At 41.1% G+C, this 16,309-nt stretch overlaps 1 protein-coding gene across 14 annotated transcripts in view; it reads right to left on the bottom strand.

Annotated features, from left to right (window-relative positions):
- ZNF827 (zinc finger protein 827) overlaps nt 1-16,309 on the bottom strand; it is a 163,869-nt gene that overhangs the window by 113,054 nt on the left and 34,506 nt on the right. For all 14 annotated transcript variants that reach the window (XR_011434925.1, XR_011434924.1, XM_023636477.2 and 11 more), the window contains exons 3-4: nt 7,872-8,044; nt 1,657-2,137 (exon numbers count right to left, since the gene is read on the bottom strand). Coding sequence is in view for 12 of the 14 variants with exons in the window: in XM_023636477.2 (XP_023492245.1) it covers nt 1,657-2,137; nt 7,872-8,044 (654 nt within the window). In the remaining 2 variants the exon portion in view is untranslated. The remainder of the gene's footprint in view (nt 1-1,656; nt 2,138-7,871; nt 8,045-16,309) is intronic.

Here is a 16,309-nt window from a genome sequence, read left to right as displayed (position 1 = left end):
TAAAAGCACATTTTCCCCTAGATTGGGATGGAAGAGGGAGAAGGCGGGGTGGGAAGAGGAACAGAGAGCCCCCCGTTCTTCAGGGCCACAGTCAGATGCATTTTAATTCCTGTGACTGTGTCATTTCCAGCGGGGGACCTCCTCACTCACACTGGAGGTTGGGAGCCTCATCATGACAGTCTCTGCTCTCTTTGCTCCTCCGTTCATTTCTGTGACGCCTCATTTCCATCCTCTACCTCTCCTCATTTCTTCCAACTAGTGTCGCACTCTCCTGAGGGGCAAAGATCCGGGGTGATGGGGACATTGCAAAAGACCTGACTGAAGTGTCACTGAGCACAGGGACTTGGGAGTGAGGCTGAACCTCCAATTCACCTGGCAATGACATTTAGTGAAATGCGACTCACAGTCCATTTAAAGGAAGGCGGTGACCAATTATTCTCCATTTAAAAGGGTATTGTCAATCTCCAAAGAGCTGAAATGGCATTTGGGAATCGTCGTGGGGACTGCCATCTTCACTGAAAGACAGAACCAATTCTCAGCCGACCTTTCCCCACCCGCCAACATCTCTTTTAAAATTTAAAATCATACTTTTAAAAAGGTAATGAGTAGCAGCACGATCCCACAACACGTTTAGCATTCCAAAAAAGTCAGGAAAAACAGCGCTCCCTCAACATCTCTACACCCCCTTTTCAACCCCACAACTTAATCAAAGAAACTGGAAAAAAACAAACAAACAAACAAAAAGAGACAAAAACTAAAAAAAATCGTGTATAATTTGGTGGTGAAAGTGATGCCAATTAATAATAAATTTTTCTAACTTACATTCCATCTTCTATCCAAAAAGCATCAGGGCAGTTGGGAAAAGAATGTTAAAAATTTTTTTTTTTTAATTCTACTTTACACGAGGTACCAAGAATAGATAAATTCATAGAGACAGAAAGTAGAACACTGGTTACCAGGGGCTGAGGGGAGGGTGGAATGGAGAATGATTGTTTAATGGGTACAAGGTTTCAGTTTGGGGTGACGAGAAAGTTCAGGAGACAGATGGTGATGGTTGCACAACAATGTGAACGTGCTTAATGCCGAAGAACTGTATACTTAAAAATGGTTAAAACAGTAAATTTCACGGTAGGTATATTTAACCACAATAAAAAATTTTCTACTAGAAAAAAATTAAAGATAATCTTTATTATTTGCTCAAATTTTAAAATTATAATTCCTAATAGTATTCTCTAAATTTGTCCTTTAAAACTTTCAAATTAAGGCAACAAGGAACTGGAATAACACAAAATGAGATGTTCCATGCAAGCACTTTAAAAAACCCAATAAAGAGACACGTTAAATGGGGCCCAAAGTCAGACAAGGAACTGCCACCAACCTGGCTTACCATGTCACCTGTCTCCCACAACAGGAACCCGTAAAGGGGAAAAACCAGAAGGAAATCAACAATCCCTATTGCTTCTAGACCCAAACCACAGCAATGCCTACTTCCAAAGGACTGCAAAAAAAACGTCAAGGAGAACATTTAGGAAAGTGCAAACTACTCGAATTTTAAAGGGACCTTGGAATCATCTAGTCCTGCCAGCTCATTTTATAGATGAGAATACTGCTAGAGAAAGAGAGAGAGAGAGAAAGAATACAACCCTATGCAAGTACCTGACAGCTTCATGAGAAAATCAGACGCCATCTTAACAGAGATGTCCTGGCTGAACAATGCTGACGCACTGTTGGCCACATACTCGGAGGGGTCTTTCAGCTTTGTGTGGTTGGCCGGCCTGTCGGCAGCATTCAGGGTAAAGGAGGTTGGCAGGCCGTTATCTTCCTTGGGTTCCTCCTTCACCAGCAAAGGCGAGATGCCAGCCCCACCCTGGCTAGTCCTCTCTGGAGTGTTGGACGTCATCATGGTCCCCACTAGCTCTGTCCCTCCTCCTTCCCTTTGCTGCCCCAGGCAGGCACTGTCACTGAGGTGGGGAGATCCCTTGACATCTGGGTCTGGGATCTCCTCCTTCACCTTGGCTTCTGTCCTCAGGAAGTGCTGATGGCAACGCATGTGGAGTTTCAGGCTGAAGTGGCGTGAGGAAGTGAAAGGGCATAGCTGGCACTGAAAGGTCTCTCCCCGGTCCTGGTGCTGATGAACCTGACGAAGAAGCAAGAAGAATGAGCTATCCACTGTGTGCTTATGGCAAATGCCTTGTTGTACATGCACACTATCATCCACAATATCCTTACAGTACAAAGGGCTGGCCCAGGAAATAAAAAACCAGAGGAGCATTTCATCACTGTGCTCCGGGTAATGAGACCAATCCCTAAACATAAAGCAGGTCCATGTAGGTTAAGACTCAAGTATTAGAGTGACGCTCACAACTGAAGATGCTATCGGCCAGTGGAGGCCATTTTGGGTAGAATCCTCCTAAATATTCTAGTCATCCAATCTCGGTTGATGTCTTCAGAGAAAATATCATAAACCCAGCACAATGGAAACTTACATAATTACTAGTTGGGGGTCAAAAGAGGTAACTTTGTCAAGTAATTCCTCTCACAATAATAATACTTTGCATGTACCCATTTATTGTCACCCAGAGAATTAGCCGTGTTTTGCAAACATAATTTCAGTTTTCAAAATGCTTCTCTAGGCAATTAAGAACGTGGAAGAATAATGTCTCCAGGGTAGTCCCATTTCATAGACAGGGAAATTGAGACCTCAGAGTGAGTGGCTTGAGCAAAATCACATTCGAATAAAATAGAGTGGAAGAAAAACGAAGGTCTGATCCCCACCAACCATTCTCAGCAAGATGAAACCAGTTTTTCCAAACTTGGTCATATCCTGCTCCAGATTCTGATGTCTGCAATGAAAGAATGCAGACTTTTAAATCCAGTTCCAGCCTTGTATGCACGATACCTGTAAAAACTGCGAGAAACTTTTTTTCTTCCCGTCACTACCAAATTTAGTGCTTGAAAAAGTGAGGAAATCACTGCGTTGGCCGGAGCCAGGCCTCGAGCTGGCAGGTGCTCATAAGCTTGTAACTTCCCCATTCATCTCTGCCAATGTACTTCAGTGCTGACCTGCTACACACTGCTATTTCAGGACTGGCCCTCCCTTGCGTAGAAACTGCCAATCGTGTAGATTTGGGCCAAATGATTTGGGGAGTTGTGTGATCTGGATAAACAAGTACGTGATTGGAATTCAAAACCAAAACAAAACTGACCGCTCATCTCTCTGTAGTGATCTAAGCAGGACTTGAACCCAGGTCTAACAAAGGTTAAAGGCTAGTTTGTTAATCCACGGCACCACCTGGCCCCTCTTGTGTAGGCTTCCTTTCCAAGAGAGCAAGTTTTATTACAGCTGTTTATGCATTCTGAATGCAATCCAAAAGTATTATTCACCAGCCAAAACATACTTTTAAATAATGTTAAGTGACCAACAAAAGCAAAGAAATTAAAAGTTAATGGTGAGATCCTGTTGCTACAGCACCCCACTGTGGCTTTTTGAAAAAAACAACAGAAGAGATGCTGGGTCCCCCAAAGCATGACTTTCTCAACAGAAACAAACATATAAACTGAAATTCAGTTGCAGCAAAGCCTTGCTCATTAGAAGCCTTCCCTTCCGCCAGGTCAGGAGGGGCTGGGGGATGGGGGTGCACACCGTTTGTCACTGGCACTGGCCGTTAACACCATCCCTCTCTGTTCTTTCACAACAAAGGAATGTCACTCTGGGGCTGATCGTGCTCATTTGCCTTCTCCCAGACTCGTGAAGATTCCCCACCAGCTCCTCCACTCGATTCACACAGAGGCAGGCACCCTGGGGGGCCTCAGGTCCCAGCCCCATGGGACCCTGACAGGTGCTGCCAGAAGCAGGCCTGGGAACCAGGTGGTAAAGGTCACAAGGCAGAGAGAGCTTCGTCGTCCCTGGGAGCAGGGCGGTGGGGCGGATTCCATTTCACAAGTGTCCTTACATCTACTGACCCAGGAGAGGAGAGGAGCTAATCCAGGAACAGAAGCTCCGGAAGCAGCTTCTGGAAGAAGGACAAGGACAGAGAGCGAGCCCAAATTCTAAAACCGAAAGGGAGCCCTGGATTAAAGAATCTGCGTGCAAGTATTTTACGTGGCTTCTTTTCCACCAGATCTTGGCCTTGTTATATTCAGTTGTGGAAAAACTAGTGACCGCTTAAAGGAAAAACAGTGGACGTGGTGCTGACTTTCACACTTTACAATTTTATCTGAGCAACACCTTCCCGGAGGGACTGTACAGCACCCTTGGCCCTTGAGAGGAGTATTAGCTCTGACTTCCGGTTGCAGTGTCTCCCCTTCTCTCCTGATAGAAAAGCACTTTCTCTTATAGTTTTTATTCTCTTTAGCCTGGTACTGGCTTTAAAATCCCTCTCAGTCTGCTAATGTGAAGAAATGCTTGTCTAAATATCATTCTTTCCAGGCCAGGTGGAGACGTACTAAGGACTGGTCCTTTTGCACCAACAGCACATCACCCACCCTCAGTGGTGGGAAGTACAAGATGCTGTTACATCATTAGGTCCATCTCCTGGCAGCAGTCAGAGGAATGTGAGGAGACTCTGGGAAACGCCAACTCCATCCCCCGCGTGGGGACAGGCCAGGCAGGGGAGGGGCTTGCCTTGGACGGTGGGCCTGAGACTAGGAGAAGTCAGCGCCCGATGCTTGTCCAGTTTCTTGCCATTGCTTCATCAATGTTCTTTATCTTAGCAATCCTCCTCACCTTGTCTGTTCAATTTTAGCTCACGAATTTCTCACTTAATTCCTATACACTCACTCATCCAGGAAAGTTGTAAAAGACTTAAAGGAAATAGAAGACAACCCTGAGGAAGCTAGAGTCATTTACAAGCTCCTTCCGCGACTGGCCATAAAAACATGTGCACGAGACATTAAGGAGGAAAGGCAGGCTTCAAAGAAAATACAGTGCCTAGCACCCAATAGGAACACAGTAAATACTGCTCTGTTGAACAAATAAGGTAGAATGCCATTTTTTCTTAAATAAATCTATATAATCAATGTAGAAGGATATACATCAGAATGATAATAATGGTTATTTCCATGTGATGGGATTGAGAGTCAATCTTATATTCCTTTTGTTTATCAGTTTTTCTAAATTGTCAACACTCAAGATATATCACAAAAAGAGAAAAGCAGTAGCATCTGGAGTAATTTTTTATACCATGTTATTAATTTATTTCTAAAGGTAAATGTTAATATATATTCAGAGGGCTTTGGGATAAAAATTACTATATTAGCTACATTTACTGAGTGTTTCTCCATGCCAGGCATTACCTTAAGTGCTTCATGTCCATTATCTCATTTAACCCTTATAACAACACCCTGAGATAGATCGGATGATTATTATCTCCATGAGTGGAAACGGAGGCTTGGAGAGGTTAAATGATTTGCTCAATATCTCATAACTACTAAAAGTCACGGAACTGAGATTTTAACTAAGGTTTTTCTGACCACACAGTTTGGGATCTCAATCTATAGGCTCTCCTGCCCCCACTTCTTAGGCAGAATTCACTTTAGAAAATCCTCTATCCAGATTTGTCATCTCTGGTGAATGCAGTACAAAGTATTTCTTCACAAGACCACAGCCATTATACTTCTACGTAGACTGTATTTGCAAAATTCAGCAAAACTCAAGCATGTCTAACCAAAATAAAATCATCACTTCTTTAATTAAAGAAAAAAAATGGCCCCTATGTGCGGTGGAAAGCAGAGAAAGAATATATCATTGATAAACTTCAACTTGCACGAGCCCTTCTCGCACTTCCCTTATCAAAAGCTGGAGTCGAAGCTCAACAGGTTAGGACACCATGAGTTTGAATAAAGTAGTAATTTCACACAACTGCTTTATTGTACTGGTTATTGATTTGTTCTGAAAGCATTCTAAGACCCCGCGACCCGCAGAGCCCTCGCAGTGCTCATCTGTAACACTGTCATGGCCGACCGTCTGTATCATCAAGGCACCCAACTCTCTCCCTGCAGTTTCCGGGTCAGTAGATCCTGCTATTGAAAACCCAGCTTTTTTTCCACGGGTTTATAAATAGGTTGTTTTAAGTGACCCTGAGTTGAAACCAAGCTTACAAGGTGTCAGGCTAGATGTGAGTTTTCTGCTCATTGAAGCTTTAAATTGGCCAGACCTGATTTCTAAACACAGCGTAAGGACATGGTAACGAAAACAAATTTTAGTTTGAAAGGCATTTCTTTTAAGTCTCATCCTGCTAACGAAATCCATTTTGCAGGTGTAAAATATGAGATTCTACTTTGGGAAGAGGTGAGAGAGGATGAGGAGGGTAAAAGCAAAAACTAAGGAGGCTCAGTAAAATTCAACCAACCAGAACTCCTGGTTAAATGGATTCTGAAGATGAAGGGCATGCTACTCCCAGGAGAAAAAGACAAATGATAGAAAACAAATTACATCACGGATTTAATTTTTTTTTAATCTTCTAAACTATTTACTAAAGTCAGTAGAGGTTCTGTCTGATCACACTTTTTAGAGCTACAACTCTAAAGAGTGATTACCGATTTCTTCAGAAGGATTAGACTATAAGATTTTGAAAAAAGCAAATATCTTAATTATGTACATACACTATACTTCTTATGGCAGGAAAGTAAAAACTATAAACAATGTCAACAGCCAAATCATGTGGAAAATAACAGTGAAATGATAGTAGTTATTATTAAGGTGTTCCACAATAGTTAGTGAAATCAAATAACTACCATTGAACATTTCTGTGTCAGATACTTGGCTAATATAATCTCCTTAAACACTAATGATAACTCTTCCAGACAAACATTATCACTCCCATTTAACAGATAAGAAAATTGAGAGTCTAAGGGTTCATTTGCTCAAGGTCACCTAGCTAGTAAATTGCACAAAAAGATTTAAATGCAGGTCTAACCAATTCAAAAGTCATGTTCTTTTGATCTTATGAGTTTCCTCCTTGAATTTGAGATACAACTCTTAGTATTAATGGGGTCTGCTAAAAAAGGTTTCTAGATAACTAAGTTTACCCCCATCTCACATAAGAGTGACTCATAGGGTCTAGTCAATTCTCTACATGCTTATTACAGGCACAAGCCCCCCAACTGTTCTTTTAGGACACAGAAAACAATGTCCTTGGATGTTTGCTAAGCATGATCCTGGGAAGTATGGCAAGTCAAACACTGACAGCCTCAGAAGGACTCAGTCTTGTCAGGAATGGCCCCAAAGCCTCCCACAGGGTGACAGTTAAAGCCTGGGTGTCTTTCAACATCCTCACGTGTCCTATAAGGTGTCGCTGGGTGTTCCTCTGGGTTTGTAAGCTGGAAAGCAAAGCAACAACAGGAGGGGACAGTCCCTCAGAAGCAGAGCAGGTGCAAGCACCCTCTTCCTCCCTGTACTTGTCTTTCCCTGCTTCTTGCTCTTCCCCAACTCTTCTTCTGAGTGCCGCAAAAATGTGTCACCATCCAAGGCCAAGTTTAGCTGCTGCTCCCCAATAGGAAAGGATGACTCTACACTACAGGTCTCTAATAAGAAAGGATGGCTCTACACTCCAGGTCCCCAATGGGAAAGGATGGCTCTACACTCTAGGTCCCCAGTGGGAAAGGAAGCCTCCACACCAGATATGTTATTTGGATACTGAAGCTTCTCTCCGCCTTTAAGTTCTTGGTTGTAAAATGGGTGTGAAGACCTTTACAAGGAGACTCTTCCATGTGCTTCATTTGCGTTGCATTCTACCTTGCGACAATGAGCACTGTCATCCGTAGGCTCCACCATTGACCCCTCACCTGCTTAGAAGGTTCCTGTACCAGACTGTGTGCAAGAGCCCTGGCTGTGCCTGCCTCTCTGTGAGGCCTCTCCGCAGCTGGCTTACCTTCATGTGGGATTTGAGATTGTCCTTGCGAGCACACCGGAATGGACAGAGCGGACACTGATGACTTTTTAAACCTGTGTGAATCACCATGTGCCGCTTCCAGTAACTCTTCCTTTTTATAACCAAACCACATATTGGACACTGGAAAGGCTTTCCGCTTTCCTCTTCTGAGGCTTGGAAGAAGGAGAAAGACAGAGAAAATTAAGGAAAACAAAAAGGTACATTGCATCCAGCACTGTTTCACATGCATTGCTATATAAAAAAACACTAAAAATGAATTGACTTTCTTCCTAGGCAATTCTAAGACTTTATCCATGAGGAAGTTTTTACTACAGGTTTTCTTGAGGTAGAAGTCACGTCCATCTTGTTACTTCCATCTGGGCTCCATTTTTCAAAACCTGATCATCCTGCCTTGTGAAAGTCTTATTTCCAAAGGCCATCCCACACTTCAGAGGGCATCTGCCAAGGGGTTTCATCAGCCTGTCCTAGCTCAGCCCAGGGAAGCCTGACTTCAGGGGATTTGTTTCCTGAAGGAAACTGCCAGATTCGAGTTCCTATCTGAATTCCTGTACTTGGGAGACAGCAAGAAATAAAGACAAATAAATGAGACAGAGAATAATGCACTGCTCCACACTGAAAACCAAACAGCCATCATAAACCTCACAAACCGTGAGACAAATTTTAGGATCCTCCTGCTGACTTGTTTAGTTATGGCTTGAGCAGATGCTGCTGCCATTTGGCCATTAGGGGGTGTTAGGGCCAGAGTTGTTCTCCCTCTGATTTCTGTCCTGCTGGTTGCCACTAACAAGATGCGCTGCCTTCGTCTGCACCGTGACTGGGCCCCATCACCCGCTTTGAGAAGAGCTACAACCAGGCAGTCACAAATGCTCCAATTTTTCAGGAAAGCAAATAAACCAACTACTTCCTCCAAGGAAAGCTAAGATCACTCTCTCCTCCGCCATTCCCACAGGAAAGGGTCTCTGTTGTGACACTGTGTTGCTACACCTCTGGTCTATCAACTTATATTGCTCAGTGCCACACTAGCTTCTACAACTCGGGGATACAGGAAATCAAAGCAAGTAGAGTTGAGGACTCAGACTTTCCTTTTTTAATGAGGGATCAGAAATATTCCCAAATGGATTAAATAACTTGTAATATACTCATAAAATAAAATATATGAAGCCATTTTTTACCATGAGCTAGATCCATAGATGCTGATACAGAAACATGTCCAAGATATTAGAGTTAGTGGATAAAGCAAGATACGAAACTGTACGTTAGGGTGATTCTATTTTCTAAGAAATGAGAATCAACTGCCGCTAACACCATTAGGTGAAAGGCTAATAGGGAACTTTATAAAAGATGGATCAACACATAAAACCATTGGTCAATCTTGTCACTAAAAATGGGACAGACACTGTGCCTTCTGATAAGCCATCTATGAAATATTCTTATAAAAAAATTTAACCAAGCCTCCATACAGCTAGCAGTTTACTGGAAATACAGATGATTTTAAAAAAACATTAAACACACCAAGAGGGATGGAGTCAGCCAAATTCAGAACGTGGGAAGTTCTACAGGACAAATGACCCAGTTTCTTCAACAAGTAAATGGAATTTTAAAAAGGGAAGGGGTATAGATGAAAAGACGCTTAAAAGAAATGTAAAACAAGTGCAAAGTGTGAGACTTATTTTGCTCCTGATTTGAACAAAGCAACCATAAAAGACACTTTTGAGAAAATTGAGGAAATACTGATTATAACCCGGGCGTTCCATAGTATCATGTAACAATTGTTGCTCCTGTTAGATGTGATAATATTGTGGCTATTTTTTTTTTTAAAGTCCTTATCTGTTGGAAATGTATATATGGAAATATTTACAAGCAAATGAATATGAGGTCTGGGATTTGCTTTTAAACATTTGAAAGAAAAAAAGGAGGAAGCTGGAATAACGGGAAGAATAAATGACAGAAAAAAATTATATCCTTTTATTTGTATGAAAACTGCCTGGAAGTATACCGGAGAAACCATTAAGTGGTTCACTTTAAAGGATTGTGGATTAAAAGGAAGGGGTCAGGAAGGGAAACTTTTGTTTTCATTGTATACTCTTCTGTATTATTTGAATTGTTTAATGCACACGTTACCTATCATTTTAAAAGGAAATATTCCCAAGTGTAAACTTTAAAATAACCTTATTATTTATTCATTGAGTCAATTGAGTCTCCACATGCAATGAACCACTTAGAATGGACAGAACCAGAAGGGTTCCGGAAATGAAGTTAGGGCACTCCAAAAATGCTGCTTTACTAAGACAGGTACAAGCAAGACTGGTTAGCTTAACCAAGCAACTTGAAAAGAATGATCTATCTAAAAATACACCTTTCGAGTCTGGAAATTCTACTTCGGACATGTTCCATCACAAGTATTTCCTTTTCTGCTTGGGGGATGGGGTGGGGAGCGAGGGTTTCTTTTCACTCCAGGAAAAGCACGCTTTGTAGAGGCCTCTAAACAAGCTCTCTTATTACCCCAACAACAGCTTTGCTGCTGCCTGTTTTTGTTGATGGCCTCTGCTGACCTGAAGTCCTATCCCTAATCTGGCCTCTCATTTCCTAACCTTACTGTCATTTCCTCCACTCTGATATCTTGATCACAAAGACTACATGTTGAACAACAGATTTGAGAGAAAGGACTGAATCAGGCCTCTAGGTGAAATTATTGTCATAAGCCAGAGGGGAAAAATGATAATGATGTCTATTTTGGGTTGTAAGAACATCAAAGTAGTAAGAAAGAGATACATAACAGGCTGCCACTAATCCCCATCTTCAGAAAGTATTTCCCAGTATCTGAGCCCTAAACTGCCTAATTTTACAGAATTGTCTGGGCGAGGAGAGAAAAAGTGAGGTGTCCTCCACTGACCTGAGATTTCACGGTACATCACAGGAAGGCAATAAAAAGGCATTAACTGACAAAAGGAACATTGCTGGCTTCCCCCAGACACCTTGCTTTGCAGAATGTGACCAATATGTTTCCTCTTTTTTCTGACACCCTCCCAGCCCCCAACCTAATCACCTATTCTATATTGCAAATGTATTACAGACTACACTACACTAAACTCTGCATATTAGTATTTCTTATTAATCTATTTTATTTTGGAGCTATGCTTCCTTAGTTTTTATTAAATTCAAATACACATGAATCATGTACAAACTAGGGTGTCCTTGGATTGACTGGGGGAAAAAATTAGAATACTCACAATGAAGAGAAACTAAATACAAGGTGTGTGATCAAATAGCTACCCTACTATAGCTATTTGAGATTTTTAACTGATCACGGCAGGAAAGGAAGAAGACAGAAGCCAAATGATAAAAGTAACCAGAATATAATGATCGATTTTCAAAGTTGACCATTAATCTCCCCCGTAACATTTGCATTTTTATTTATTCAAAAATTTTCATATTTTAGTAGGGTGCCCTTCCATGTGTCTATGATACTGTTAGTTACTCTAGAGAAGGGAGGAAGTAAGGATGTATTTCTACTTTGTACGCCAAACTATTTTCAAGGAACTGACAGCCGTAAATTTCACTCAAATTTAGAGCGTAAGGACATATGACCACTTCCTCAGAAAGAACCCCACATTCTAGAGGCAACAGGATTGAAATGTTCATAATTTTACCTAATTTACAACTGTCTGGTAAACAACTTCCACCAAATATATCACTAGCTAGTTACCACCACTGCAAGCAAAACTAAATTCTGCCCAATGCTAAGAGATCCAGTGGGATAGATAGCTGCTAATTGGCTCCTTTGGACAAAACATGTTCTCTTATAGGCAATAATATTATTGAAATAAAAGAGATAATAAATGTGTGTAAAACACCTGTCACATAGTAAATGGAAGCTATTGGTAGTAGCTGTTGTAGGAATAGTAGTGACAATAAACTCTAGTCAAAGCCTCCAAAGCAGGAAACTCACCATCAGAGCAGATGTAAATTTAAATAGCTGACATCACATGATAAATTTACAGCTCAGGGCCTGACCCAATGTGGAAGCTTATCACTGGAGCCAAGAGGAAATAAAGCACCAGGAATTCGCTGTGCTGCTCAGGTAGGGTTCAGCTCAGCCTACACAGAACTCTGATGGCCAAATTCAGCTCAGGAGGGAAAAGAGAAAGATGGAAAAGAGAGGAGGGGAGAAGAAGAAGTAGAGGGTGGAGGGAGGAAGTGGCTGGGGCAGGGCTGGAAGTCCTTACCTTTGTGTCTCCAGCACCCAAAACAGTGCCAGGTACAACGAGCAACTCAATAACTGTGTGTTGGACTGTAATGAGATTAAGTGGAAAGGGCTGGATAAAGAGAGTGTCAAAAAATGAAACAAGTCCTGGAAACGGAAGAAAAAGGTAGAGGAAGCCGCCAGGAAGTCCCAGTGGAAGTAGTGTTAAGCCAAGAGTACATGCCTTTCACACAGTACACCAATAAACATCTTGAATGAATGTGTGTGTAAACAGAGAGATGTGCACGTACTTCTGCCTCACCTATTTCCAAAATGAATTTTGGAGTAGCTGATATTAAAAATGCATACAGTGTGATTACATCATTAATAAAGTACAATGATATACGTTAAACTGTTTACAATGGACAACATCTGTCCCAGGCAGAGACAATCTTGTAAGAGATTTGATAATTTTAAGAAGTAACGTATTTAATTCAAAAATAGAAAAAAAAGTTTGAGTCAATACAAAAAGAGAGGCAAAGAAAGAAAAAGCAAGGAATTTTAAAGCAGGGAGGAATCTTGGAGATAATTCCCAACCAGCTCAGTTAACAGTTGAGGAAGCTGAACTGAGGTGTATACTTCAATCCCTCTGCTGGTCAGTGGCAGGGTGGGGATTAGAGCCAATCTCTTCACTTCCGGTTTGGTGCTCGACCCTATTGTCTACACATAAATCCACAAAACAACAAGACCTCACTGGGCTAAAAAAAAAAAAAAAAAAATCATGGAGGGTTTTATCAACTCAATTGCTTTAACTCGAGGTAGGCATTCTTAAAACAAATTTAATTGTTTTGTAGGCTTTGAAATCAAACTTTGTCTTGTTAGATCCTACGAGGCAATTCGCAGAAAATCACAATAATTCGCAAGTGGGTAGTTTCTCCCTATAGACCTTACCATACTCGTCAAAGGAGTTCAAGATGCCAGGTGACCCCGGGTGTGCATAATCCGGGCACTGTCATCATCTCTAGGCCTACTAACTTACTGGTGCATATCTGCGTAGGAGGACCCATCTTCCTTCCTAACAATGTACATGGATTTAACATCTTTAATGGAATTTCTTGGGCATATCTCTCAAATGCTACTTCAGGGAGACAAAAAGCTATGTTTGCAATGGATATCATTAGGTTTACCTGTTGTTATTGATATGGATACTATCAATGCATATTTAACAACAGGTAAGTAGTCAATATAACTGAGAGACAAGTCTGATATCTATATGAGGTCTAACTTTAAACCACTGGGAAACTATAATTGAGATCCGTGACAGTCCTGAATCTCAATTAAAAAAGTTTATTTTCTAAGCAAGTTCCTGCATGTGATCATTCCCAGATTACGGCAATAATAATCATCGATCTAATGGGAGTATCTGGAGAGGTTCCCTCACTTTCTGGACTTACTATGCTTTTGCCATAATGTTAATAACATCAGATTAAAAAAAAACCAGCAGCCGGAAAACCCTATCTTTTGACCGAGAAAATATCCTTGGCTCTCAGCTGTATGAGACCAGCTTGCTTCTAAGCACATAAATTTTACTCAGGAAAATAAGATGTTTTGGAGACCCTCTCTCTGAAACTCTCCTCGTTATTTCTTTTAACTAGGAGCCTGGCATCCTGGGACTCTTGTTGGCCTTCTACAAGAAACTTTGTCTTTAAAATAAAAACCATTTATTTTATTCTGAGCTGCAACAGAACAGTAGCTTCAAAGAGAATTGAGTCAATGTGTGACATTTATCTTTATAGCAAACAGACATAATCTTCTCTCTATCGTGCCCCTTTCAGAGGAGCCGTGTAGCATGTGCTGGGGCGTGGGGTCACATGAAAGAAACCTCCTCCTCAAGTGTCACCTCTCTCTTGCAGGGGGAAAGGCTCTCCAGCGATGGGCTCTTAGAGGAATTAAATACACCATGACCTGGCGACAACCAAGTCCTGTTCAAAAAAGAGGAGTAAGGTCAGACCTAAAAGACACTTTTTTTTTCATGGTTTGGACTTCCCTTGACCTAAAGAAGGTCAAAGAAATCCTGGTGTCTAAATTACTCAACACAGGATTGGCTTTTCTAGCACATATCTCTTTGTAACTCTAGAATCAACTTTATATGCCCTTTTTGCAACATTTTGAGAAATAGCCTTAAAATGTAAGCCTTGCTTGAAATCAGGATGGTGTGCAGTCTATTTTTGTGGATTTTTTTTTTTTTTGCTTATTATTTGTTTATTTAAGTCATTAGGCAACAGAAACCCTTTTCCTGTTGCAAGAGGTCAGTCCACCTATCTATTTTGAACTAAACTAAGATTTCTTTCTAAGGGAAAGGGAAAAAAATAATGAGAAATGTTTAGAAACGCGGGTGAGGGCTCTCACCACATTCCCATAATGCTTTTTAGGGACAGCCAAATTACATACGAATCCAGCCCCCAGGTTGTCCTACGACAAACAGTAGAGTGTGTAGAAGGGTGAGGGGAGGAGGAAGAAGTCGGGAGGGGAAGATAGGGAAGACCCCCTTCTCTTCCACTGAGACTCAAAACTCAGCGATCCAAGTAACACCAACAAAATCATATAAAGATAAATAACAAAATTAGATATTCTATCAACTTCTTCCTAACCCATAATCTAGTTAGGATGCTGGGAAGCGATGGCATTCGCTTTAAGTGAAAAGCGCACAGAGGCACCCTCTCCCCTCTTTCCAATCCACGCAGTAAGAAACTCGAATTTAGGATGTGTCCACATGGACACACGGAACATTTTTTGAGTGACCATTTCAAGAGCCCTCATGTTTTTCTTTGCAGCGATCTTTCCTCTGGTGTGAGTTTTACAAAAGGAATGATTCTTTAATCCAATTACTCCGTCAATGGAGCTGCTTCACCAAGGCTTGGATTGCGAACAGAGGCGTGTGGGAAACAGGGGGCCCAGGTACCAGTCAATTAGCAAGGCGTTGCAGAGCCCAGATCAGAGAAGTTCCTTTCTCTCCTCTGGCAATATGAACATTTTCATTGATTCAAATAAGAAGTGTTTCAGCAATAGAATAAATTCAGTAAAAAGAAAAGAAAAACAATTCCTTATAGATCTCCATATTAAATTCTGCTGAGAAGTCTGTTGAGATGTTGGCATGGATTAAGGGCATTTAAACCAAAAAGGGAGCATATCTTTTCTCCCATGTGTATATCCTACAACAAAACAGGCGAAAAGTCCACCCCACATTGGAAGTTCATGACCTCTTTCTCAGCTTTACATGCATCCAGTCACTTGAGGGAAAAAATTCTACTTCACAACTAATACTGGTTATGTCTAAGGCACTTAAAAATGACCAAGCTGCTAGAGTTTGTCTTCAGGAGGCACAATTTATCAGTTATTTCTTTCCAAGTCTTCAGTCAACTAAAGTTCATTGTTAATTTTGTATGAACTTTTCCAAGTAACTAATGTCCAGGTGAATTTACAGTGTAAACGCCATTAATACATTTATTCAATATCCAGATACAGAATATTTATAAAATTATGTTTTACATATAGCCATCCACCTCTTTCTGCTGCTACCCCTAAGGGCTATTTCTACAAACCAGGAGTGATTTATTCCATTGCAAAGTTACCCACCTCCCTCTGCTCTCCTCCTTGTTTCCTAATTTTAGTTATTTCTCTCTTTATGTCACCAGATGGCAGGTGAAAAGTGAGGAGAAATGAAACTCAGAATTGATAAACATTTCAGGATTTTACTGACACTTCAGAAACTCTGGAGTGAATGATTTGGATCACTTCAAGTCATAACCGTTCCAGATATCCATTTTCCTAGTTCTATTCTGCTGTTTACACAAGTTTTAAAGTCATTATAATTAGTGCATATAGCTCACTCAGCAATTTAAATGGCAATTTGTCATAAATGCATCAACTTGATGTTAGCTGCGATCCTTCAGTCAATTATTTACCATTCTAAGCACTCTTCATCAATATGGCTGCAAATAATCAAAAGTTGGCTAGATACACACAACAGCACTGTTTATACTGATGAAGACACACACAGACTACTTCCTGTACCAGTCTGGCAGGATATCCTTGAGAGACATCTGAAACTCCATACATCCATGTCCGGGACCATGGATTCATCATGTGCTCAATTTAAAAACAAACCAGTACAAGAAATGATGTTTCCACCGTGAGAACTCAAGTGACTAAATTTCTCCCTCGGATGAATAAC

This window comes from Equus caballus, chromosome 2 (genome assembly GCF_041296265.1).
Source record: "Equus caballus isolate H_3958 breed thoroughbred chromosome 2, TB-T2T, whole genome shotgun sequence".
Classification (NCBI taxonomy): Eukaryota; Metazoa; Chordata; class Mammalia; order Perissodactyla; family Equidae; genus Equus; species Equus caballus.
This window is presented reverse-complemented; position numbering and strand designations above follow the sequence as displayed.